General features: G+C 37.9%; 1 protein-coding gene across 2 annotated transcripts in view; it reads right to left on the reverse strand.

The window, feature by feature from the left end:
• Positions 1-26,879, reverse strand: part of Nelf-E (negative elongation factor E) — a 72,509-nt gene that overhangs the window by 21,942 nt on the left and 23,688 nt on the right. For both annotated transcript variants that reach the window (XM_090373773.1, XM_090373772.1), the window contains exons 6-7: positions 22,746-22,800; positions 6,871-6,982 (exon numbers count right to left, since the gene is read on the reverse strand). In XM_090373773.1, the coding sequence (XP_090229899.1) occupies positions 6,871-6,982; positions 22,746-22,800 (167 nt within the window). The remainder of the gene's footprint in view (positions 1-6,870; positions 6,983-22,745; positions 22,801-26,879) is intronic.

Below are 26,879 nucleotides of genomic sequence, written 5' to 3' on the forward strand. Positions count from 1 at the left end.
AGGCTGCCAGGGCAGGTCATGAGGTTTTGTCAAATATATATAGAATTTTGCTAGCAGGGAAAAGGAGGTGATTATCCCTCTATATAAGGCAATGGTCCGGACACGCCTGAGTACTGCGTACAGGTCTGGAGGCCTCATTTTAGGAAGGATGTAGATTTACTTGAGTGTGGACAGAGAAGGGCAACAAGGTTGGTGAGGGGAATGAAGGGATCCTCTTACCAAGAGAGGCTTACGTTCTGCAAATTGCAGTGGCTGGAGACTAGGCACCTGCGTGGTGATCTGATTGAGGTATATAAGGCCTTGAATGGGTTGAGCACGCTGAATTCTGATGGGATCCTTCCACTTGTTCAGATTACGAACCTAAGGGGGCATAAATTCAAATTAAGAAAAGACAGATGTAGAATAGATGTGTGGAAATTTGCCTTTAGCCAGCGGGTGGTTAATTGCTGGAACAAACTTCCATCTGTCGTTGTGGAACTTGATAGGTTGAATAAATTTAAGGAGGAACTGGACAGGCATTTGGAGGGAATGGTGTGATTTTTTTTTTTTTTTTTTTTTTTGGCTGATGCTGCATAAGCTCATACATTTGCTTTCTTGCATCACATGCCACTACTACTACTAGTAGAGGCATAAGGTGCAAAAAAGCAAGCTTATGTACAGCATCAGCCAAAAAAAAAAAAAAAAAACTTCTCCCATTTCACTCCTCCATTTGTTCCAAATGCCTGTCCAGCTCAGCATTAAATTTATTTAGGTTATCAACTTCCACAACAAAAGATGGAAGTCTGTTCCACCAATCAACTACCCACTGGCTAAAGGCAAATTTCCATACATCTATTCTACAACTGTCTTTCCTCAATTTGAATCTATGCCCCGTCAGGTTCTTAATCTGAGCAAGAGGAAGAATCCCATCAGCATTCAGCTTGCTCAACCCATTCAAGGCCTTATACAACTCAATCAGATCACCTCGCAGGTGCTTAATCTCCAGGCACTGCAATTTGCAGAACTTAAGCCTTTCTTCTTAAGAGCACCCTTTGTTCCCCTCACCAATCTTGTTTCCCTTCTTTGTACTCATTCTAGCAACTCTACATCCTTCCTAAAAAGAGGCCTCCAGACCTGTACACAGTACTCAAGGTGTGGCCTGACCATTGCCTTGTATAATGGGCTAATCACATCCTTGTCCCTGCTAGCAAAATTCCTATATATCATTGACAAGACTCCATGGTCTGCACTACTCAGCAAACTTCATATTTGACTGCACAATTACCCCCAGGTCTTTTTCACTTTCCACTTCCCTGAGTGTAGTACCACACAGTTGGTAGGTTTCTCTTCAGTTATTGCTACCCATATGCAGTACTTTGCTTTTGTCAATGTTAAACTTAAGTTGCCACTTCTCAGCCTGTTTGCCCAACTTATCTAGATCCAGTTGGAGTAGCATACTGTCATTAACAACCCTGCCAACCTTTGTATCATCTGCAAACTTGGACATTAAGCCTGATATACCTTCATCAATATCACTGATAAATATACAAAACAACAATGGGCCCAACACCGAACCCCGGGAATCTCCACTAATAACATTTGTCCACGAAGAGCAGTGTCCATTGATTACCACTCTGTCTTCTCCCACTCAACCATCCCTTTATCCACAGCAGCCATTTGCCTCCAATGCCACACTGCTCCAATTTGTACAGCAGTCTTCCATGTGCAACTGTTTCAAGAGCTTTCCTGAAATCCAAGTATATGATATCAAAATTATTTTTGGCATTCAGTTTCTTTGTGACCATATCATAATATCCAATCAAACTGGTCAGACAAGACCTCCCTTTAACAAACCCATGCTGTGTCTTAACTATTACTGCAGTCCTGTCTAGATGATCCTGCAATGCTTCTTTAACCAGTGATTCCATTATTTTCCCCGGAACACAAATTAAACTTAGTTACTTGTGTCACCTTTTGAACCTCCTTTGTGAATTGGTATAATATGTATAATATGAATTGACGGTCATGTTAGTAATGATATACATCTCATTTAGTAAGTTGGTCCTTGTGAAAATGGAAAGAAAACTGTCACCCAGTTTTTAGTTTCTAAAAACTGATTTTTTAGTTTAAAAAATGAAACATGGAAGAAACATAAAAAAAAGCAAAAAAAAAAAAGCCTGGCATACTATTTTGCTGTGGTACCAACACAAGTCATTATCAAAGGTTGGATCTTGTTCACCAAGTTCTTAAATGCTGTAAATGAAAAAAACCTTGCCATTCTTTTACATCATAGTAATAAAGCATGGGCAAGTTATACAATGTTTGAAGAGCGAGTGAAATATGAAAGTAGGAATTCTCATTAGCAAGATTAAGAAATATTCTATTTTGTTTAAACAGAAAGCTACCAATACTACAGAAGTTATCAGAAGCAAAATTATCTTCTAAATTAAATGTGGATCACTTCTGTGATTTTGTTATAGCTTAAATTATTTAAGAAACAAAATTGAAAAACTATTACATATACTGCCATAAACTCATGAGGCAGACTTTTTATAGATGCTGGAATACTATTATGTTGAAAATAGTTATCAAAATTTTGCCTCTTAAATTATTTAAGAAGCAAAATTTGAAAAACTTTTGGTGTTAAATAATTTAATATACAGTGGCCCTTGATATCAATCATTAACAGTATAAACTACTCATGTTATTAACAATAAACTACTCATGTTATAAATAATTGGTTCCAGGGAAGTCAAACCTGAGCACTAAACAAATTTTTCAGATAAAATCCAATAAAACTATTTAAATAACAATTTTACTGATTAAAATTCACTCATCTTTGTTACACTGCACAAAATAAATTTAAGCTTCAGTTTTTGTAAAGTAATGTTTAAGGTTGTTTACAACACAATTAGACACTGCTTTAACAAAAGTGAAGATTATACATTTAAAACATTTCCTGGTAAATCTTAAAAAAAAACTTCAATATTTAAAAAAAAATTTCAGTTAGTAATGGTAAACAACTTCACACAGACAAAGTTTATGTTGAAAGTGATATTAAAAACAAAAGAGTATATTAACAAAACAAACCTAAATGTGATGAATATTTTTCATTTTCACATACAAAAGTGAAATATACCAAATAAAATTAAACTTACTTGTTCATTACTTATACCACTTATTATCAAAATTGAAGCATTCAATAAGTACAGCACAAATTAATACTTGCATACTAGTAATTAAAGATTACTTTCACTTCACTAATACATCTATTCATATAGTATGATAACTACTCATCCCCATTAACAACAGTATATGATCCTCTCTACTTATACCAATCTACACTTAAATCACTAGTGAACTGTCAACTGTTATTATTTAAAGTAAAACTGCAGCCATTATCAATCCACTGCAGGGTGGGAGTCTCCTCTTCATGTTGAGGGAAATGGATCATAATCTTCCATGCTGGTCCAATGTAAGTTGGTAGATCAACCGTATTCAGCAGTCAGGGGCTTGAACTCCGGTCTACTCAAGGAGCGTGTGTTACTGCACTGCTGCCATTGACCACTTAGCTAAGTCACTCTTACTTGCAGCTATGGCATGATGCTAATTCAATTTTCACTTACAATTCTACACACAAAGAACTACACATTACGAAGTCTCTGCTTCCCAATGCACTCCAGTGCTAAATGTCTGCGTACCATGTATTTTTGGAAATTTAAGCATTCAATTAATTTGATCCTCAAAATTTTCATGTACTGAAAATGACAATATTTGATCCTTGGTAGTAGGCTGCATTAGCAGTGACACCAGTTGGAACAAATTCTGATAATGCCATCCTTTTGTTGTGAAAGCATTAAATTTTACCTTAAACTTGGGAAATATCAAAAAAGGGAAACATGAAATGCCCATTACAATTTACAGAGACAATGCTATAACAAAAAAAAGTTAGTGGTTTCAAAGATTTTGTAGGTTTTTTTTGTTAGAATCTTGATATGATCAAACCACCAAATCTGCACCATTATTTGATTGGATTGATGAATGATCAAATGAGAAATTTCTGTGAAGTCTTATTTAGTTTGGTTCAAACCATTTTGACAGAATTTGTGCAAGAGAATGCACAAGTTGGTTCTGTGCATTCTCATTCAAAATGAAAGACAGCACAGAGTCCTCATTTCATCCAAGTTGTTTTGGATCCTGCATTTTTAACAACAGCAAACAGGAGATGAGTTTTGGGTACAGATATGACTCTGAAACAAAGGTATAATGCTATCAATGGAAAAATGTTGTCCCCAGGCCAAGAAAGGCATAGAAATCAAAATAATACTAACTGCATTTCTTTAAAATGAAGGGATGGTGTTATCAGAATTTGTTCCATAGTTGCATCAGCAACCTACTTACCAAAAAGCAGTAAAACTGTCGAGAGATGCAATTTTCCATGAACAATCTAAAATTTTCTGAAGTGGCCCTTCAGCACAACAATGCAATGGTGTAATGTGTCACTCACCATCCGGCATCTGACTAACAAAAACCTTCCTGTTGTGCTGCACCACCTTATTCACCTGATTTAGCATCATGCAACTTTTGTCTATTCCCAAAATTAAAACAAGATACGAAAGGAAAGGCGTCTCCGTAGCCAGGTGGGCAGGAGCAGCAGTGCGTAGCATGCGCTTCTTGATCAGACCAGGATTTGAGCCAGTGACCACCAAATACGGAGGATGCGGAAAGGTCAAGGAATGACCACCACATATCCCCGGAGCAATATGACCTTAGTTGCTAATGCTCCTAAAAACCAAATAACAAACAAACAAACGAAAGAAAAACAATGAGTCAATTCAAGAAATCCAATCAACCATGACAGATCACTTAAAAGTATTCACAAAAGAAGACTTCCAAAAAAAATGTTCTGATCAGTGGCAGGCACAACATAAGTGTATGGTTGTAGATTATGTTGAAGAATACCAAATTAATTTTTTGCAACATTCAAACTCTTTGATCAAACTCCAAGTTTTCCCCAACTCTTATGGAAATTTTTGGTCTTTTCCAATTGCTTTCATATCTATAATCTTTCTTCTTAATTCAATCTCTTCCTTTTAACATTGACAGCCTTTGTCACTGGTACACAAAAAAAAAAAAAAAAAAAAACTGTAAACCATAACCCTTTAACAGTCTTAATCAATGGAATCAACTGTACCCTGGCTTTTCCACCGAAAATCCCAATTTTATCATTATGAAGTTCCACTAATAACATTATATTCTATCTTAAGCAAACTTATTTCTGTTCTGTATGTCATATCCTTTTCTTGGTATTTGTCTTTTCTGCATAACATTAAAAAGGTACAATTAGTATTTCAATATACTTTGAATCTTACTGTCAAGCTGCCACTGTTCACCATTTATTCCAGCAAATAAAACCTACATTTATAAACAATTTTCCTTTTGGTTCCTTAATATGTTTCCTACACATCCAAAACTGTTTCCTTACTCTCATTTCCCTTCTATGTTGGTTATTAAACTATTTTTTCCACGTCTACCATTACGAATGTGACTGCCTGTTTTTCAATTTAATTTTAGGCTTCTTCAGTTTTCAAATCTCATTTTCAGTTTAGCTACAAATAGTTGTTGGATGTTTCCTTTGTTATCTTACCACCCTTACTAAATGCCTCATTTATAATGAATAAATATAGAAGGAAAAAAAAAAAAAAAAAAAACTTATCCTTGGTAGAGACCAACTATATCAACATACTCCATTATCATAAAATGCTTTCTTTGGGGTCTCTTTACTAAAGACAGGAAATGATTGGGGTACTTCAGCAATAACACTTGTATTCTTCAGAAACTAATTATTCATTATTGTGAATGTCTAGGCATACATATTTACACTTAGATTTTAGTAAATCTTTTTATAGAGTCTCCTCACGAGAGGTTATTATATAAACTGGAGCAGAGTGGGATTACAGAGAAGTTCCTTAAGCAGATCAGGGCTGAAGAACAGCAGTCAGGCTAGCTGAGATGTCAAGAGTTGGCACTACTCTTTTGGCCACTTCAAAAAGCATGGAGATAGAAATCTCCTTGACTTCGCTGTCTAATAATACACAATGTTACCTATACTTTCAAATTAATCTAATACATTTCCTTGTGTTGATATGGTTGCAAAATAAAAGTATGTAGTTCCTTTCCCTCTATCATCTGTATACTATGTGATGATAAAGTTTCTTAGCCTTTAGTTTTAAAATTTAATTTTCTTATTTTAATGCTGAAAAATGGCTTCAGGAAATTTTGTTTCTGCAATAGTTATATTAAAGTTTTCTTGGAATAAATTAGTCCATTATACTCAGAGGAACCAAGTTAGGGCTACGACGTAGCTGAGTGACCAGGAGCATGAGTGCAGTGCCACACACTCTTTGAGTGGACTTGGGGTTCAAGCCCATGACTACTAAATACAATAAATGTTTGCATTGATGTTGGGTGAAGGAAACACCAAAATAAAACTGAATGTTTACAAGCTGGCTTATAAAAATTCAGCCGAGATATCAACATGGAGGAATGACAAGCATGTCATCCATGTTGCTGATCCCTAACAGGGACAAACAGCACAGAAATTTTTTTTATACTCAAAGAAATCACGTAATTTTCAATAAAAAAATTCCAGAGAATTCTGGATGGAGACCACTGGTAATAGTGAGTTTTATATAAACCATATTATCAAGGAGGTTCATAAGAACTCCAACTGGTTTTTGCTAACTCCTATAGAGCCAGGCTGCAGAAGTTTTGCCCACATACAGTATGATGTGGGAAAATTAATTTCTGCAATTTTTCATAAAGACTTAATATAAAAAACAGTAAGTCTTCATAGCCATACCTTAATTTTAAAAAAAATTAATAACATACCTATAGCAGCCCAAGGGGATGCAGTAGAGCCATCAGCAAGAACTGGAATCAAGGGTTGCCACCTGGCTAGTGATACTCTTAGCTTAACTCCTGATACCATACTGCCATTTACCTAAAAATGATTTAAATCCTTCAAAAATCTGATTTGTAGTAAAGAGAGAAAATATGGATCAATTACAGAAATTTTTCTAAATTACATTCTCACAACAGTGTAGTATGGCTGTTTACAAATACACAAAGTTATATTGCAAGTTTTGATGCACATTTCACCACATATTATGGTTTAATAACTTTTGTATTATAGTAGTTTAATTACCAAAGTGAACCATAAATGAATCATGGTGTGCTTGCAGATTTGCACAGCATACATATTCGTGATGCAGCACACCATATAATTACAAGAGACCAGATTAATTTATCCATCCTACAACATGGCTTACTCTGTTCCACGGGAAACTGGCTTCCAACTACAGCAAATCTCTTCTCCACCAAATCAGTGGATAAGTTCTATGCCCAGCACCAATCAGATAGAACTCTATATTCAAAATACCAATCTGCGGTAGTATGTACCGCAGATTGGTATTTTGCATATAGAGTTGCATAAACCTGCTGTTTCCTCTTTAACACACACACACACACACACACACACTAAATAAGACTTTGAATATATATAATTATAATTTTCCTTTTGCATATTTTATTCCTAGATTTCATAAAACACCCGTTAGTTTCAGGTTCATTATCTCTTGCAAAAACAGTTTCGCCCAGATTCCTGGAAAGGCATTGGAACAACTACTTAAACCTATCATGAACATTTTGACTAATAACAGCATTATACTCAATTTACCTGTTCTGAAAGCTTACAGGCCAATAGCACCAAAGATATTCAAACCTTTGACTTTCATAGCCTTTTCACTAGTATCTGTTTAGTTTAAAAAAAGTTCTTTGGAAAATATCAAATGTATAAACATGAAATTAAATGCAATGCCATATTGGAATAATCTGTTACCAAGTTACCCTGGATTCATTACCAACAAATCCAGGGTTTTTAAACCCTGGATTTGTTGAGAAAGAGATTTTAATCTCTTTCCTACAGGACATTCTGCTATTTAGGTTTGTTGATGATCTTTGCATATCCAAATGTCCAAAGTTTCTTGAAGATTTTAGCTTTCTATATCCTCAGGAACTTACCTTCGGAAAAACTAATATTAGCAAACATAGTGCCAATTACTTGGACCTGAAGATTTCCATTGATAATGGACATGCTACTATTAATCTTTGAATAAAAGTAATGACTTTGAGGTGGCTAATTTTTCTTATTGGTTATCCAATATCTCTAAATGTGTTCACTCTAATATCATCCTCTCTCAATGCATCAGGATTGCAACTATTTGTGATGATTCCAATATTGCTACATCTACCTTTAGAAAATTCTACCTTAGACTCACTGGCAACTATTTTCTATTGTCTTATCTGCAGTTTCACTTTCATAAGGCTTTTAATATTATCAGTTTTAAAAATTTTTTTTTCAAAATCACATTGATTTAAAGAAAATTGCTTATTAAATTGCCATTACATTTTGTCCAACTTCATCTTAATGTTGACGTGTAGTTTCTGTTAAGCTTATTACCCATTTCTCATTTTCTAAGTATGTACATTCTGCAAATTTCATACATTATATGATGTATGACTGTACAATGTATGTTCTTTTTTAAAAGATTTTCCTTATGCTCATATTATTTTCACATTTTTAAATATGTGATTCATAATCTCGGCACTCAGTTGAAGGTTACAAATTTGCGACCCCAGACTGCCAGAGCCTTTCTGTTTTTCTTCAGTCCCTTTGCTTTTTACTTTACTGGAGTCTTCACCTTTCTCTTCAGCCATTAATTTTATGAATGCATATCAAGAAACTATTTTTCTTACTATCTTAGCCTTGCTGCTTTATTCATTGCTTGCTTACTTTTTTTTTTTTTTTTTTTGCTATGCTTTGTGAATAAAACTAATTTTCACTACACTTTTTTCTTTTTATTTTCGCTCTAGGTTGCTCGTCTGCACTATATGCTATACAGGGTGTTTTAAAAATGATGGTCAATAATTTAAAGATGAAAAGTACAAACTAAAATAAGCAAAAAATCCCAGTGAACACCGGGACACAAATGAACCATTTGAGATAGTGCACATTTTCTGTTAAGATATGCCACTGACTATGAGAGCACTAGTTCAGCAAAAAGCTGTGAATCCTTTGCTAAGGGTGGTTTTATTAAACATAAGATAATACATTTTTAATTTTTGGTTTCAAAACCACAGGATTTTACAGATGTTACAGGATGTTTTTTCTAACACCCTTTCTTAAACATCAGGTGTTATGCTTCTGGGCCTACCTGCATACTCCATGTGCGAAGCGCCCATGTTCTCTAAGGCATTGATGTACCCTGATGGATGAATGTGCACCTGTTGGGCTGCCTTTGGTGGGGAAATGCTTCTTGGTACAAATGTGCACTCTTGAGTGCACTGTCGTTGGCTTTACCATACATGAAGTGCATGTCCACATACTCTTCGTTGCTGTAACCTCTTTCCATGTTGACTATCCTTTGACAAGTACTAATATGCCTGGTACGCCTCAGAGCATTGAGAGAGGGGAAACGGAGAGAATGAGCATAACCTACCTAAACAAACAAGTCAGTGGTGGATCCCAACTAGAAATGTGCTATATATAAATAAATATGTATGTCCAGTAAAATGTTTTTAATACACATTAAATTACAAATGGTTTGTAGCTTTTAAGAGGCTAAACGGGCCTCTAATTCAGCAAATACTAACAAAATGGAGACGTCAGAGACAAAATTTTAAAGGATCTAGTTGTGCACGCAATGAGGCATGCATGGGCACGAGGTTGACCATTCAACCACTAGATTGGTGTTCATTGTTGCTGCATGGACGTGTGTGGTTATGCTTCCAGCACTTATCTAGTCTCAAAACAAGTTGCCTCCAAGATAAGGTGTAGTCTCTAGTCTCATTCCCTTGCTGCAGTTCATAGTTCTTGAATTGATATATTAAGTGACTCTAGCCACAGTCAGTGGTGAAAGTGTCGGGACTGGTCAATCACTTCATAGTTGCACTTGGGATTAAGGTCATGGTGGGACCAGAAGTGTTCTGCGATTGCAGATTGATCAGTCTCAGCAAGGCGAATCAATCTGTCGTGCTCTGAAAGGCGGTGTTGAAGGCGTCGAGGTCTCCCCTATGTAGCAGCTGTTATAATCTTTGCAGGTTATGCGGTATACTACACTGCTGTGCAAGAGAGAGGCAACTGGAGTCTGCACGTTAGAAGCCAAAGAATGCAGGTTTCTACCAGGTAGCTTCATGCATTTTATGTTGTATTCTTGAAGGATTTTTGAAATCTGGCCTGACACGCCCAGATAATAGGGAATGTAGGCGGTTGGTACACTGTCGTCAGTTGATGTTGGTCTCGGGTGGATCGTGAGCTCCTGCACTTGCAATAAGCACGTGTCCAATATGTGGGTTGGATAGTCACAATTGACCAAGTCTGTCCTCACTCTGGAAATCTCGTTGTGCCTAGCTTCATCTGTGCTGGAGTGGCTCCAAGCCTGGGAGAACAGGGTGCGAGTGGTGCGTTGAGATGGCTTGGGGCGTGGCCAGATCTGTAGTTGGTGAACTGACCACACCACAATGGCTCACGGTATACTGAGGGTTCTGGGTGTGGGCCCATGCATTTTACCAGGACATCCAAGAATGGAAGGGATCCGTGCACTTCTAACTCTAAAGTGAACTGGATGAACACAGACAAGAAATTTAGGTACTCCAATGATATTGAGGTACTCCACATCTGTCACCAAGCTAACCGTATCTCTGCTGCTTACCATTTGCGACAGCAACGGAAATTTGTGAATTTAAGCAGAGAAGCCCATTACTCGAGGATGAATGCCCATTCAACTAATACCGCTTCCTTTGTTTTGAATTTGAGCAGCAAACAATTAACCACTGAGCAGCTCAATGTTTTGACTGTCGGAATGAAGTTCACCATTGTGCCGTTGAAACTGAAGATCACACAACTTGCTATGGGAGTGGAAGCAAGCATTACCAACCTCCCTGAAGAAGCTGCTAATGAAATCTGCTTCAAAACGGCCTCTGTCCTCCGATGCACATGGCCCATCCGCTCCAAACTTAATCACTGATAGCACGCCACTCTTTCCTCCATAAGAAAAGACAACACCATCGTCATGCTTCCCCCTGACAAGGGACGTCGCACTGTCAAATTGGACCGGTTGGCCTATCTAGAGAAAGCCCTCGTCCTCCTAGAAGACCCCAACTTCTATGAACCCATGACACATCCGCCTATCAAAGTCTTGGGACGCCTGTAGTCAGACATAAACAAACTTGTCTATGCATGGTTTAAAGTAAAGAAAACTTCTGCTTTGACTCTGTGGCTTCTTCATGCCACAGGCTGCCAACTACTTCCGTTTTAGGGTCTGCCTAAGATTCATAATCCAGGCGTTCCTCTCTGACCCATTGTATTCTGCTGCAATGCACCTACATATGAACCAGGAGACCAGCGGAATTACTTAACAAGTACAGTTCACTGTTAAAAAAAAGCCGTGAATTAGGGATGAATTTGAAAGTATCTGCAATTCTGCCCAGACACGATAGGAGGGAATATATGATGAGAGCCTTGTCGATCAATTCGGCCCTGGAAAGAGCGTGCAAGGCTCAAGGGGTAAAATTTTTTTCAGCCTGGTCTGTACTTGTTCACAGGAGAGATTTCATCTACAGGGATGGGATACACTTAAATAGAAAGAGTGCAAGAATATTTCCTGATGCTATTGAGGCAGTGTTAGGTGGGTCGGAAAACTGCTAGATTGGGGGGATACAAGGACTAATAGATTAAAAGTAGCCACTGGCAGAGGTGAAACTGATTCTTGCATTGCTTCTATTGGAATGAGCAGCAGCCTGGAAAACAAGATTCAGGGTATTTCAGAGACTGCTGGGAGTCATTGCGGTACAAGTAAACACATGGGTTGTGTTAGGGTAGCTAAGAATAGGAACAGGTGCATGTATACTTGCGTGTACACCAATGCTAGGAGTTTGGTAAAGAAATTTGACGAATTTGAGGTATTGGGATATCAGAGACGTGGTGTCACACAGATATAAGGAATGCAGAACTGGAATTTGGGGAGTACATTGTGTACAGAAAGGATAGACAGGATAGGAAGGGAGGAGGAGTTATGCTATTAGTTAAGAAACACAAAAAATCCAAAGAAGTGAAGCCAGTCGACATCGCTGGACATGCAGTGTCGAGTCAGTTTGATGTGACATAAGCATTGGGAGATCAAAATTGAGAGTAGGAGTGTGTTATAGGCCTAATGACTCTGATGAGTATAATAAGAAACTGAACTGTACAGGGAAATAGAGCGGGCCAATAAATCAGAGCGTCTTATAATGGGGGATTTTAATTTCCCAGATATTGACTGGAATTTGTGGGTTGGTCACTCTCACACTAGCAAGGCTTTTGTGGATTTATTGGATGATTGTTTTCTACATCAGCATGTTCGGGAGGCAACTAGAGGGAGTAATACTCTTGATCTGATTATCAGTAGTGATTCTTCATGCATTAAGAATCTGCAGATAAAGGAACCACTAGGTGGCAGTGATCACAGTGTGCTGAAGTGGGATTTACTCAAAGAGGTAACTACCATCAGGGGTAAAGGGAATGGTTATTGCTTTCATAAAGGCGACTACAATGGTCTGAGACAGTATTTAAATTCTATACAGTGGGACCAACTGATGATGTTACCAACAGCAAATTCAAAATGGGAAGCATTCAAAGAATTTATCTTGGAAGCAACTAAGCTTTACATACGAACTAAGAAATATTGTTCAAGGTTTAGGCCTAAATCGATATCAGATGAACTAATGAGACATATGGCAGAGAAGAAATATGCATGGGATACATATAAATTAATGGGTGACATGGAAGCCTATGATAGATATAAGCTGGTCTGTAAGCAAGTCACAAAGGAGATTAGGCAGACTATGAGAAATCCTTGGCAAAGGATGCAAAGAAAAACAGAAAAGAGTTCTTTACCTATGTAAACTCTAGAAGGAAAGGGATGAATCAGATTGGTCCAATGGATATTGATGGTTCAACTGTTGATGATCCAGCTCAGGTGGCTAACAAACTAAATGAGTATTTTGCATCTACATTCACACATGAGGAGTTATTCAGGAAGGGTAATGCCAGAGGTGAAGTAAACTCTGGCAGTGAGCTAGATGATTTTGTAATAACTGAGAGGAAAGTGTAGAAGAAATTGAGGATAAACATAAAAAAGGCACCCAGGGTGGACAGGATCTATCCAGTTATATTAAAGGAGGCAGCAAAAGAAGTAAGCAAACCCTTAGCCATAATTATGAGAGCTTCTTTGGACTCAGGGGAGGTACCCATAGACTGGAGATGTGCAAATGTGACCCCAATTCACAAAGGAGGATCAAAGGCTGACACAAGTAATTATAGACCTGTGAGTTTAACTTCTGTTCCAGGAAAATTAATGGAGGCACTGGTTAAAGAAGCACTGCAGGATCATCTAGATAAGACTTCAGTTATAGCTTGGACACAGCATGGTTTTGTTAAGAGAAAGTCTTGTCTGATCAATTTGATTTGATACTATGATGCAGTCACAAGAGAACTGGATGCAGGGAATAACTTGGATATTATATATTTGGATCTTAGAAAGGCTTTTAATACTGTTGCACATGGAAGACTGCTGCACAAATTGGAGCAGTGTGGCATTGGAGGCAAATTGCTGTTATAGATAAAGGGATGGTTGAGGGGGAGAAGACAGTGGTAATCAATGGACACTGCTCCTCGTGGACTAATGTTATTAGTGGAGTCCCTCAGGGTTCAGTGTTGGGTCCATTGTTGTTTTCTGTATTTATAAATGATATTCATGATGGTATATCAAGCTTAATGTTCAAGTTTGCAGACGATACAAAGGCTGGCCAGGTTGTTAAGGACACTACTGACAGTATGCTGCTGCAACAGGATCTGGAAAGGTTGAGCAGATGGGCTGAGAGGTGGCAAATGAAGTTTAACATTGACAAATGTAAAGTACTACATATGGGAAAGAGTAACCCCAGAGCAACATATCAACTCTGTGGTACACTGACAGTGGTAGAGAATGAAAAAGACCTGGGGGTAATTGTGCAGGCAGATATGAAGTTTTCTGAGCAGTGCAGACGGGCTGAAAGAGTAGCTCATGGTGTCTTTTCAATGATATACAGGAATTTTTCTTGCAGGGATAAGGAGGTGATTATTCCCTTGTATAAGGCAATGGTCATTCCACAACTTGAGTACTGTATACAGGTCTGGAGGCCTCATTTCAAGAAGGATGTAGAGCTGCTGGAACGAGTACAGTCAGTCCACATATAGCACGATAGTTGTGTTCCTAGAAACCCTAGTGCAATGCAAAATCGTGCAATATAAACAGGCCCTATGGGAAAAATAGGGTTAGGTGCCGACTACCCAAGATTGAACAAACATTTGTAACCAAAACATTACCAAACACAATAAATAATCGTAATAAAATACGTAATATGTAAGTATTTTATTATGACTATTACATAATAAAATATTCCTAATGCTTTTGCTTCTATTGTAAGCAAACTTGTTTTTTGTTTGATTTTCTATCCAAACAGATGACAGCCGTTCCATCTCTTCCAATTCTTTGTGTCTTGATCTAATGGATTTTAATTATACTCTGAGTTGTTCCTGCTATGAAAGTTTTTTATTTTCTCTGCATTCTTTGTAATTCTCGGCGTTGCCTCATTTAGGTCTGTAGCACGTGAAATATCACATGGTCTTTCATTTCGCTCAAAACATTTCACAATTTCATATTTTTTCTATATCGACAGAAGTGGACTGGCCATAAGCCTTATCAGGGAAACCCCGGTGGGCCGGAGGCCGGTGTGATTTTGGCCATAAACCATAGTATTGAGGCCACTATAAATTTTCCCGGGTAAGAATTTTTGACCCAGTCCACCTCTGTTTATCGATATTGCTTTTCTTTTTCTCTCGGAATCTGCAGTGTTTTCACCAGGACGCTTCCTTTTCACAACTTTTAAGTATTTTACTTATTTTTAGGGAATAAAGCACAATTACAAAACGAGGAGGCACGCTTGATACACATAAACAAAGCTGCATGTGTGTAGCAACTGAATAAACAACACCGTAAAGGCAGAGATACACTATTAACACCGCACATTTTACTAAAGCACATTTCTAGGGATTACTACCATAAAACAATAAAAACAATTTCCAGTTGCGTTTCTGCTAGTGGAATCTGCTATAAACTGGTAGTAAATTCGATCTAATTGCATTTGCGATTATACCGATAGCTGGAATTGTGTTGGTTTTTATGTTATTATGGTGAAATGTGTTTCCCCTTCACTGATATAAAAAACAAATACATTTTCAGAATCTTCTCTTCATTCCTATCGTATTGCGTTCAGTTGGGGTGATTCTGCGTTCGACTGCCATTTCTTGTAAACACAAAGGTGAATCGTGCATAAGCGAATTCGGATAGTGTTATATAAGATATCGTTCCCCTATTTATAAACCGTGTATGATAGAATTTGTGTAGTGTAAACACGTGTTATACGAGGACTGACTGTACAGAGAAGGGCAACAAGATTAGTGAATGGAACAAAGGGTTGCTCTTACGAAGAAAGGCTTAAGTTTTGCAAATTACAGTGTCTGGAGACTAGGCACCGGCGAGGTGATCTGATTGAGATGTATAAAGCCTTGAATGGTTTGAGCATGCTCAATGCCAATGGGATTCTTCCTCTTGCTCAGAATAATCACCTCACAGGGCATAAATTCAAATTGAGGAAAGACAGATGTAGGATAGATGTGCGGAAATTTGCCTTTAGCCAGCGGGTAGTTGGTTGGTGGATCTGACTTCCATCCCTTGTTGTGGAAGTTGATAGCCTAAATAAATTTAAGGCTCAGCTGGACAGGTATTTTGAATGAACAGAGGGGTGAAACAGGAGTCGTTTTTTTTTTTTTTTTTTTTGGCCGATGCTGCATAAGCTTGCTTTCTTGCATCATATGCCTCTACTAATGCTAACTACTTAAATATATTGCATGACTCCTCACACCTCTTGTAGGAAATACCATCCACACTTTAGCTAACAGCAGAGAGTTCATTCACCTTATTAAAGAGCTCTCAATCTCTGACAACAAGATTATGGCATCCGATGTAGTGTCCATGTTTACATCGATTCCTGTCCAACAGGCCGTAAGCTGCACCAAGAGGCTTCTGAAAATGACCCAAACCTACAGCACAGAACATCACTGTCCACTGACGACATCTGTACAGCCCTCAACCTGTGTTTATCAGGCAGCGTCATTACCTTTGAAGATTCCTTATACAAGCAAGTGCACAGCACTGCCATGGGTGCTCCTGTTAGTTTCACCATGGCCATGGAAGAACAGATATTCCTGAACCCATCTGTACCTATTAAAACATGGTGCAGACACATCAATGACATCTTCACCGTCATCCCAAGTGTTTCTGAAACAACATTACTGGAGTACCTCAATTCCATGTCTGTGTTCATCCAGTTCATTTTAGAGTTAGAAGTGGATGGATCCCTTCCATTTTTGGATGTCCCGGTAAAGCACATAGGCCCACACCTGGAAACCTCAGTATACCGCAAGCCAATGTGGTGCAATCAGTTCACCAACTGCAGATCTGGCCACGCTCCAAGCCATCTCTCAACAGCACCACCCACACCCTGTTCTCCCGGGTTTGTAGCCATTCCAGCACAGATGAAGCTAGGCACAACAAGATTTCCAGAGCGAGGACAGACTTGGACAATTGTGACTATCCAACCCACACATTGGACAAGTGGTTATTGCAAGTGCAGGAGCTCGCGATCCAACTGAGACCGCCATCAACTCATGACAATGTACCTACTGCCTACATTCCCTACTATCTGGGCATGCTATCGAGGCAGTGTTAGGTGGGTCGGAAAACTGCTAGCTTGGGGGGAGACAAAGACCAATAGATTGACAGTAGCCACTGGCAGAGGTGAAAGAGATTCTTGCACTGCTTCTATTAGAATGAGCAGAAGCCTGAAAAACAAGATGCAGGATATTTCAGAGACTGCTGGGAGCCATTGCGGTACAAGTAAACACATGGGTTGTGTTAGGGTAGCTAAGAATAGAAACAGGTGCAGGTATACTTGCGTGTACACCAATGCTAGGAGTTTAGTAAATAAATTTGATGAATTTGAGGTATTGCTCAAAACATCAAAGGCAGATATTGTTGGGATATCAGAGACGTGGTGTCACACAGATATAAGGGATGCAGAACTGGAATTTGGAGAGTACAACGTCTACAGAAAGGATAGACAGGATAGGAAGGGGGGAGGGGTTATGCTATTAGTTAAGAAACACATAAAAACCAAGGAAGTGAAGCCAGTCAACATCGCTGGACAGTGCAGTGTTGAGTCAGTTTGGTGTGACATAAGCATTGGGAGATCAAAATTGAGAGTAGGAGTGTGCTATAGGCCTAATGACTCTGATGAGTATAATAAGGAACTGTACAGGGAAATAGAGTGGGCCAGTAAATCAGAGAGTCTTATAATGGGAGATTTTAATTTCCCAGATATTGACTGGAATTTGGGGGCTGGTCACTCACACACTAGCAGGGCTTTTGTGGATTTATTGGATGATTGTTTTCTACATCAGCATGTTCGGGAGGCAACTAGAGGCAGTAATACTCTTGATTTGATTATCAGCAGTGATTCTTCATGCATTAAGAATCTGCAGATAAATGAACCACTAGGTGGCAGTGATCACAGTGTGCTGAAGTGGGATTTACTCAAAGAGGTAACTACCATTAGGGGTAAAGGGAAGGGTTATTGCTTCCGTAAAGGTGACTACGATGGACTGAGACAGTATTTAAATTCTATACAGTGGGACCAACTGATGATGTTACCAACAGCAAATTCAAAATGGGAAGCATTCAAAGAACTTATCTTGGAAGCTACTAGGCTTTACATACCAACTAAGAAATATTGTTCAAGGTTTAGGCCAAAATGGATGTCAGATGAACTAATGAGGCATATGGCAGAGAAGAAAAATGCATGGGATACTTACAAATTAACACATGACACAGAATCCTATGATAGATACAAGTTGATATGCAACCAAGTTACAAAGGAGGTTAGGCAGGCGAAGGCAGATTACGAGAAATCCTTGGCAAGGGATGCAAAGAAAAACAGCAAAGAGTTCTTTACTTATGTAAACTCTAGAAGGAAGGGAACGAATCAGATTGGTCCGCTTGATATTGATGGGTCAACTGTTGATGATCCTGCTCAGGTAGCTAACAAACTAAATGAATATTTTGCATCGACATTCACACATGAGGAGTTATTCAGCGAGGGGAATGCCAGAGGTGTATTCAACTCTAGCAGTAAGCTACAGAATCTTGAAATAACTGGGAGTAAAGTGGAGGAGAAACTGTTGAAGATAAACACAAGAAAGGCACCCGGGGTGGATGGGATCTATCCAGTTATATTAAAGGAGGCAGCAAAGGAAGTAAGCAAACCCTTAGCCATAATTATGAGAGCTTCCTTGGACTCAGGGGAGGTACCCATAGACTGGAAATGTGCAAATGTGACACCAATTCACAAAGGAGGATCAAAGGCTGACACAAGTAATTATAGACCTGTGAGCTTAACTTCTGTTCCAGGAATGTTAATGGAGGCACTGGTTAAAGAAGCACTGCAGGATCATTTAGACAAGACTTCAGTTATAGCTCGGACACAGCATGGTTTTGTTAAGGGGAAGTCTTGCCTGACCAATTTGATTGGATATTATGATGCAGTCACAAAAGAACTGGATGCAGGGAATAGCTTTGATATTATATACTTGGATCTTAGAAAGGCTTTTGATACTGTTGCACATGGAAGACTGCTACACAAATTGGAGCAGTGTGGCATTGGAGGCAAATTGCTGCTATGGATAAAGGGGTGGTTGAGGGGGAGAAGACAGAGAGTGGTAATCATTGGACACTGCTCATCGTGGACTAATGTTATTAATGGAGTCCCTCAGGGCTCAGTGTTGGGTCCATTATTGTTTTCTGTATTTATAAATGATATTGATGATGGTATATCAAGCTTAATGTCCAAGTTTGCAGACGATACAAAGGTTGGCAGGGTTGTCAAGGACACTACTGACATTATGCTGCTGCAACAGGATCTGGAAAGGTTGAGCAGATGGGCTGAGAGGTGGCAAATGAAGTTTAACATTGACAAATGTAAAGTACTACACATGGGAAACAGCAACCCCAGAGCAACGTATCAACTCTGTGCTACTACACTGACAGTGGTAGAGAATGAAAGGGACTTGGGGGTGGTTGTGCAGGCAGATATGAAGTTCTCTGAGCAGTGCAGACGGGCTGCAAGAGTAGCTCATGGAGTATTGTCAATGATATACAGGAATTTTTCCAGCAGGGATAAGGAGGTGTTTATTCCCTTGTATAAGGCAATGGTCAGGCCACACCTAGAGTACTGTATACAGGTCTGGAGGCCTCATTTCAAGAAGGATGTAGAGCTGCTGGAACGAGTACAGAGAAGGGCAACAAGATTAGTGAATGGAACAAAGGGGTGCTCTTACGAAGAAAGGCTTAAGTTTTGCAAATTACAGTGTCTGGAGACTAGGCACCAGCGAGGTGATCTGATAGAGGTGTATAAAGCCTTGAATGGTTTGAGCATGCTCAATGCTGATGGGATTCTTCCTCTAGCTCAGAATAATCACCTGAGAGGGCATAAATTCAAATTGAGGAAAGACAGATGTAGGATAGACGTGCGGAAATTTGCCTTTAGCCAGCGGGTGGTTGGTTGGTGGAACAGACTTCCATCCCTTGTAGTGGAGGTTGATAGTCTAAATAAGTTTAAGGCTCAGCTGGACAGGTATTTTGAACGAACAGAGGTGTGAAGTGGAAGTGGGTTTTTTTTTTTTTTTTTTTTGGCTGATGCTGCATAAGCTTGCTTTCTTGCATCAAATGCCTCTACTAATGCTAATATCGAGCCAGATTTCAAAAATCCTTCGAGAATACAACATAAAATGCATGCAGCTACCTGGTAGAAACTTGTGTTCTCTGGTTTCCAATGTGAAGACTCCTGTCGCCCCTCTCTTGCACAGTGGTGTAGTATACCACATAACCTGTAAAGACTGTAACAGCTGCTACATAGGGGATACCTCAAGACACCTCCAGGACCACCTTGCAGAGCACGACAGATCGATTTGCCTTGCTGAGACTGACCAATCCACAATCGCAGAACACTTCTGGTCAACCCACCATCACCTTAATCCCAAACGCAACTATGAAGTAATTGAGCAGTCCCGACACTTTTGCTACCGACTCTGTCTAGAGTCACTTAATATATCATGTAATTCAAGAACTATGAACCACAGCAAGGGAATGAGGAAGCATAACCACACACGTCCATGCAGCAACAATGAACACCAATTTAGTGGTTGAATGGTCAACCTGGTGCTCACCCATGCCTCATTGCGCGCACAACTGTATCCTTTAAAATTTTGTCTCTAACATCTCTATTCTGTTAGTATTTGCTGATGAAGAGGCCCGTTTAGCTTCAATAGTTACAAACCATTCGTAATTAAATGTGTTTCAAAAATATTTTACTGGACATACATATTTATTTAAGCAATGGATCCCAGTACTACAGGCTCATTTACTCTCATAATGTGCAATATTTCGAAAACGATTAAGGACCCATGTTTACTAGGCTTTTTTTTGCATATTGTAGTCTGTACAGTTCACCTTTAAATTATTGACCATCACTTTTGAAACACCCTGTATATTCAACTGTGATCAGTTTTATTTTATTTTCACGCCAGTACCATTAACTTTGAAGGTATCCCCATAGCCGAGTGGTCAAGAGCGGGAGTGCAGTAGCACACTCTCTTTGAGTAAACCGGGGTTCAAGCCCCTGACTGCTGAATACGGTCGATCTGCCAACCCGCACTGGACCAGCGTGGCAGATTATGGTCCATTTCCCTCAGCATGAATTGTTGAGGAGGCTTCCATCCTGCAGTGGGTTGATAATGGCTGCACTTTACCTTTTACCATTAACTTTGAAGGGAGTTCTTAGTTTGCTGTATATATATGTTAGTTTTTAGTTTTGGTCTCTGTAGAGTCAATTGTAAACTATATGCTTAATACATAAATTTTAACCCCTCTTTACTTTCATTTTGGTCTTAATTACCTCAATGTTTTAATCTCCTTAATGTCCTAATTTTTTTTTCAAATTATTTACACCTTATAATCTTAACCTAATCTTTTTTTGCCATGTATTTCATGTCCAAAACAGAGATAGGCTCGAAATTGTTGTCTTTACTTGCAGTCTTGATGACTGGTTCTTGAAAAGTGCCACACACGGTTATGTGGCAATATCTTTTCCCTTAGTAACACATATCACTTTGTATTAAATATTATTACTTATATATTGCTTTTTATCTAGAAACTACTTTTACTCCTTCCTTATTTCTTATTTATTTTGTTTTCTCCTTTTTTATATTTCTGTTATACTCTCTCTCTCTCTCTCTCTCTCTCTCTCTCTCTCTCTCACACACATACACACACACACTTATTTATTTCATTTACTTACTCCTTTGTTCCTTTTCTTTCCATGCTTATATTTACCCCTCTCTCTCTCTCCATTGTTTTTAGCAATACCATATACAGTAATTATTATATAAGTATTATATAGTAATTACTATATATTTTCCTTACTTTATTATATAATTATTTTGTTATTATTGCCTGTTCGAAGTTGGTTGTTTAGTTTCAAGAACTAAAACACTATTGCATTTTGTATATATCATCTATATTGTGTATGTGCAAGTTCCAAAGGTCAGTTTCTTATTTTCTTATTCTTAAAATAAACTAAACTAATGAGGCCGGTTGATGTCAGCTGGAGTAATAATGCACTGATTCTGATTGATCATGGTAGTTGACTTTAACTTTGAGAAAAAGTTAATTATAGTAGTAGCGGCAAATGAAGCAAGAAAGCAAGCTTATATAGCATTAGCCAAAAAAAAAAAAAAAAACTTCACCCATCCATAACCCTTCAAGAATTTGTCTAGTTCTTCCTTCAATTTATTCATATCATCCACTTCCGAAACAGATGGAAGCCTGTTCTAACAGTCAATCACCCGCTGGCTGAAGGTAAACATCCACACATCTATCCTACAGCAATTCTTCCTCAACTTGAAGTTATGCCCTTCATGTGTATGGTCTGAGCAAGAAGAAGAATGCCATTAATATTTAATTTACTCAATCCATTCAAGGCCTTAAACACCTCAATCAGATCTCCTCGTGGGTGCCTAGTCTCCAATGCTAAATTTGGAGAAATGAAGCCTTTCTAGGTAAGCACACCCTTTTGTTCCCTTCACCAATCTGGTCACCCTTCTCTGCACCTGTTCCAGCAGATCTACATCCTTCCTAAAGTGAGGCCTCCAGACCTGTATACAGTGCTCAAGATGTGGCCTAACCATGGCCTTATACAAAGGGATAATCACCTCCTTATCCCTGCTAGCAACGTTTCTGTATATCACTGACAAAACTCCATGTGCTGTCATGGTAGCACATCTGCACTGCTCAGGGAATTTCATATCTGACTACACAATTACTTATTCATTATATTAATTATTATTAAACATGTATTTAAACATTTAACCACATCTGCAACTGATGAAGCCAAATGAGACATTCAGGAAGCTTTCTATAACTTTATTATACAAAAATGTCAATGTTTATTCTTACCTCATTAATAGCCTTTTCTGCTGATTCATTTTCCTCAAATGTGACAAAGCCACAGCTATAATAAACATTTGTACATTACTATTGTGATAATAATTAAAGTACTGAAAACTAAATGCTACATATACAGGTGGTTTCCGACTTTACGAGTTAATTTGTTCCTAGCGCGCGCTCGTAAAGCGAAAACTCAAAGCAGGAATTTCTTTCCCAGAGACAATGTTAAAAATAGGGGTTACATTATCAACAATGAAATTAGTTAATGTTTAAACAACGATTGATTTATCCAAAGAAATGAAAAAGTAGCCTGTAAAATCACGTAAATTATAATAATAGAGAAATTATTTATGATTACAAATGTTAAAAAATGTTTATTATTCATCATCATCAACTAAATGCACACTCGTTTATCACTCATTATTGGCTCGGCACTCGTTGGTTTGTTGCACAAGAGTAGTCTTCTTCAGAAATGCTTCAAGATGCATTTTTTTCCAAGATGATCTTCTCTTTTCTTTATAAATTTCAATAGCACGCATAAGAATTTTTTAACGAAAAGCACAAATTGCAACTAACACAATGTGTGGAGTAACAAGTTTATGAAGCTTAAAAAAAAAAAAAAAGAATGAAGAGAGAGTTCTGAAAATTTATGTTTTTCATACAATTGATTTCAGTAAATGGGAAAAACGTTTCACCAATGCAAAAAACAACACAATTCCAGCTATTGGTATTTTCTCAAATGCAAAATACATGGAGTTTACTACCCATTTATAATTGATTACAGTAACAGAAAAGCCCAATAAACCAGAAAGTGCAAATTGTTTTATGGTTGTGACCTCCAGAAATGTGCTTTAGAAAAATATCAAAGCATTCAAAATTGGTTCTTATAACAGAACATATGATAATGAAAGTGTAGTGCATTTTAATGATTTGAATTGGTAACTAATACAATTTACACTATAAAAACGACCTTTTAGAGTTATATAGTGAAAATTTCAACTTCTGAGGTCGTGGAACGAATTGCCAAAAAACAATGTGTTACTGGTTTCACATTGCGATATTTTCACGATACAATGTCTCTGAAATGGATTAATATCATAAAGCAAGGTGAGTAAGCTGTATTGCATAGCTACAAGCTTGGTTTGAAATGCGGTATTTATGAATTTTTAACATTCATTTGTTTTTTTTTGCAATTAATGTTCATATTTTCGATTTTGTTGATGCCTTAAAAAAAAAAAAAAAAAAAAAACCTTGTTAACCCGAGAACTCTTAAAGCGGGAACTGCCTGTATATACTAGGTGCATACAGTGATTTTTTTTTTTTGTTTAAAGATCAGGCTGTATGTTGCAGGAATGGCCAATCCTGTGGCATGTGCAGCTTTTGTTAATGGGAGTTAAAAAATAAATAAATCAGAAATGAATATATAATTTAAATTCCACTTCTATTGACAAAAATATGATTTCAATATGATGGGAACCATGGTTCACATTTACTATATAAGTGTTTAGTGTTAATTTGATACAGAAGGTATTACTGAGCTCCTCGTGACATTGATTCTATAAGGATAAAAATTTATTCATCTATCTATATTAAATTTATTTTATAAACTAATTTAAATTTATTTTATTACAAGTGTCTATTGTGTTTCAGCAATTCCTTTATGTGGTTGGCAAAAACATTTGGGGTAAGAAGGGTCAGATTCCGGTAGCTTATGAATATGCCCCTAGGTGGCATGCAATGCACTTTCAATGATATATGCAGAAAAAAGTGGGCCACACAGGTATGCAACAAGCAGAACAAATCACCAATATATAATCAGCCCAAATTACTGGTATAAATAATTTGATTAACCTTATCCCTGACTTTTAAGAATTAGCAATCTCTTCTATAAATCAGTCAGCAGTGGAGGGAGGGTTTTAGTAGCTGATGTTTGTGTAGAAAATGAGCTGTTGTTGTTGGTTTTTAGGAGCATTAGCAACTAAGGCCATATTGCTCCGAGATATGTATCCGAGATGCTGACCTTTCCGCATCCTCCATATTTGGTGGTGACGGGCTCGAACCCTGGTCTAATCAAGAAGCATGTGCTACGCACTGCCGCTCCTTCCCACCTGGCTACGGAAGCGCCTAGAAAATGGGCAGAAGGCAAAAGAGGTTTCATATACTGTTAGCTCCAAATTAATGTTAAATTATACCAAACAATAAGGAAACAGGGCATCTGAAAGACATTCCAGTATTCCACCAAAAACGTTTACTTGTGAATTTATATTTCAAATATATACAATAAAAAAAATCAAGTCCTCAGACTTTAATCACATATCACAACTGTACAGCAAGTGCTCTGACTATTCCAGTTCTTTCCCAATTAGTAGCAGAGAATGGCTTGTGCCTTTCTGCTCCTTAAATTTCAGGCACTATGTAATCAGAGCTTGTTTGTTGTTTTTTGGTTTTTAGGAACATTAGCAACTAAGGCCATATTGCTCCGGGATATGAGGTGGTTATTCTCTGACCTTTCCGCATCCTCCGTATTTGGTAGTGATGGGGTCGAACCCTGGACTAATCAAGAAACGTGTGCTACACACTGCTGCTCCTTCCCACCTGGCTATGGAGGCGGCTCTGTAAGCAGAGAGTACCCTTCAAGAGCTGATTGGCTTTGAAATGGTATCACCCCCAAAGAAATCTTATGAGGATAAAAGTGTCTATATTAATGTAATAAAAATGACTAATACACTCCTTTAAAATCTACACTAGTAAGATGTAGGCACAAGGGGCACATTTTTTCCCAAACACTGTCAAGTGTTGTTCACTTGACAGTGCACTTTTACAACACATTTATACAAGGTGCAGTCAAGAAATAACCTTTGTTTATTTCTTATAGGATTATTACATAATATAGCTTTCATCATGCATCTCACTTTGCTACATAGTCTGCCACAATTGCTACCTCTGTACCTTTTTCTCATTACAGTGCAAAAAGTCTTCTTTGGAGTTGTGTTGTGTCCACGGGTATAATACCCTTCACATTGCATTTCTTGATTGAAAAGTATTATGAAGGACATCTTTCAGTTTGGTAAAGAATAGGAAGTGATGGAGCCAGATGTCAATAATATGGAGGGAAAAGGTGGAAGGTTTCAATCTTCTTTTCATATAGAAATTCCATGTCCAGATGGGAAACAGTCCACTCAACTGCAGGTAAAATTGATTCAGTAGAAAGTCTCAGTAATAATATCCAGTTATTGTAACATCCTTTGGAACAGCAGGAGGCAGGATCAATTTGCCCAAAAAATTCTTTTCATTTTGCCAACCACAATTGTAACTTTTTATTTCCACAACTGCAAATCACTGGCAATACCACAAAAAGAAATTCCATTTGTTAATCAGAACTTCAACAGCACAGGCACTTCACACAGAGATAAGTCCCAAAGAAAAAGAGAAGCTACATCAACTCAATGGCATCATCGGGCTGCACAACTAACACAATACTGACTGAAGGCATATGAACAACTAAGTTTCTCACTGGTTCATGGTTAAAAACGCTCAAGATAAAAAGCCAAATTGTAAAGGGTTGACTATTTTTTAATGTTCCAAATGCAATATCCACGTTTACTTAGACCTAGAATTTCTTTTAAAACTTTCACAAATTAGGTGTAAAATAACCAATTCTGCAGGTATGTAATGCAGAAATAAAGTTAACAAAATATGCATTTGGCATTTTTCACTTGCCAAATTCTCTACATGTGGAAGTGAAGAATCACAAGCAACTGGTTTTTACTAACAGCACTGTAAAGTGATACAAGGAAGCCAAGTCTACAGAGCATCAGCCATAAATGGACCAAATGTAATTAATGTATCACTTCCTTTATTTCTCTTTTTTATTTAACTCCTCATTAAAATTTATATGAACTTCCATTTCCAGAAGACCTGGTGAAAACTTATTCCAAAAGGCAGTAGTCTTTAGTTAAAGACAGATTTTCTTCATCTGGTGTGCAGTTATCTATTCTCAATTTAAATATGCACACCTTATTGGTGGTGTCACTTAAAGAGGTACTCAGATCACTGAATTTCCAACACTAACTTGTAGATCTGTTCTGAACTCTGCATCTCCCTCAAGCAAGCTATCCTTTCTTCAATATGGTTTCCAAGCCT

Source organism: Mastigoproctus giganteus, chromosome 5 (genome assembly GCF_048544385.1).
Source record: "Mastigoproctus giganteus isolate SK-2022 chromosome 5, ASM4854438v1, whole genome shotgun sequence".
Taxonomy (NCBI): Eukaryota; Metazoa; Arthropoda; class Arachnida; order Uropygi; family Thelyphonidae; genus Mastigoproctus; species Mastigoproctus giganteus.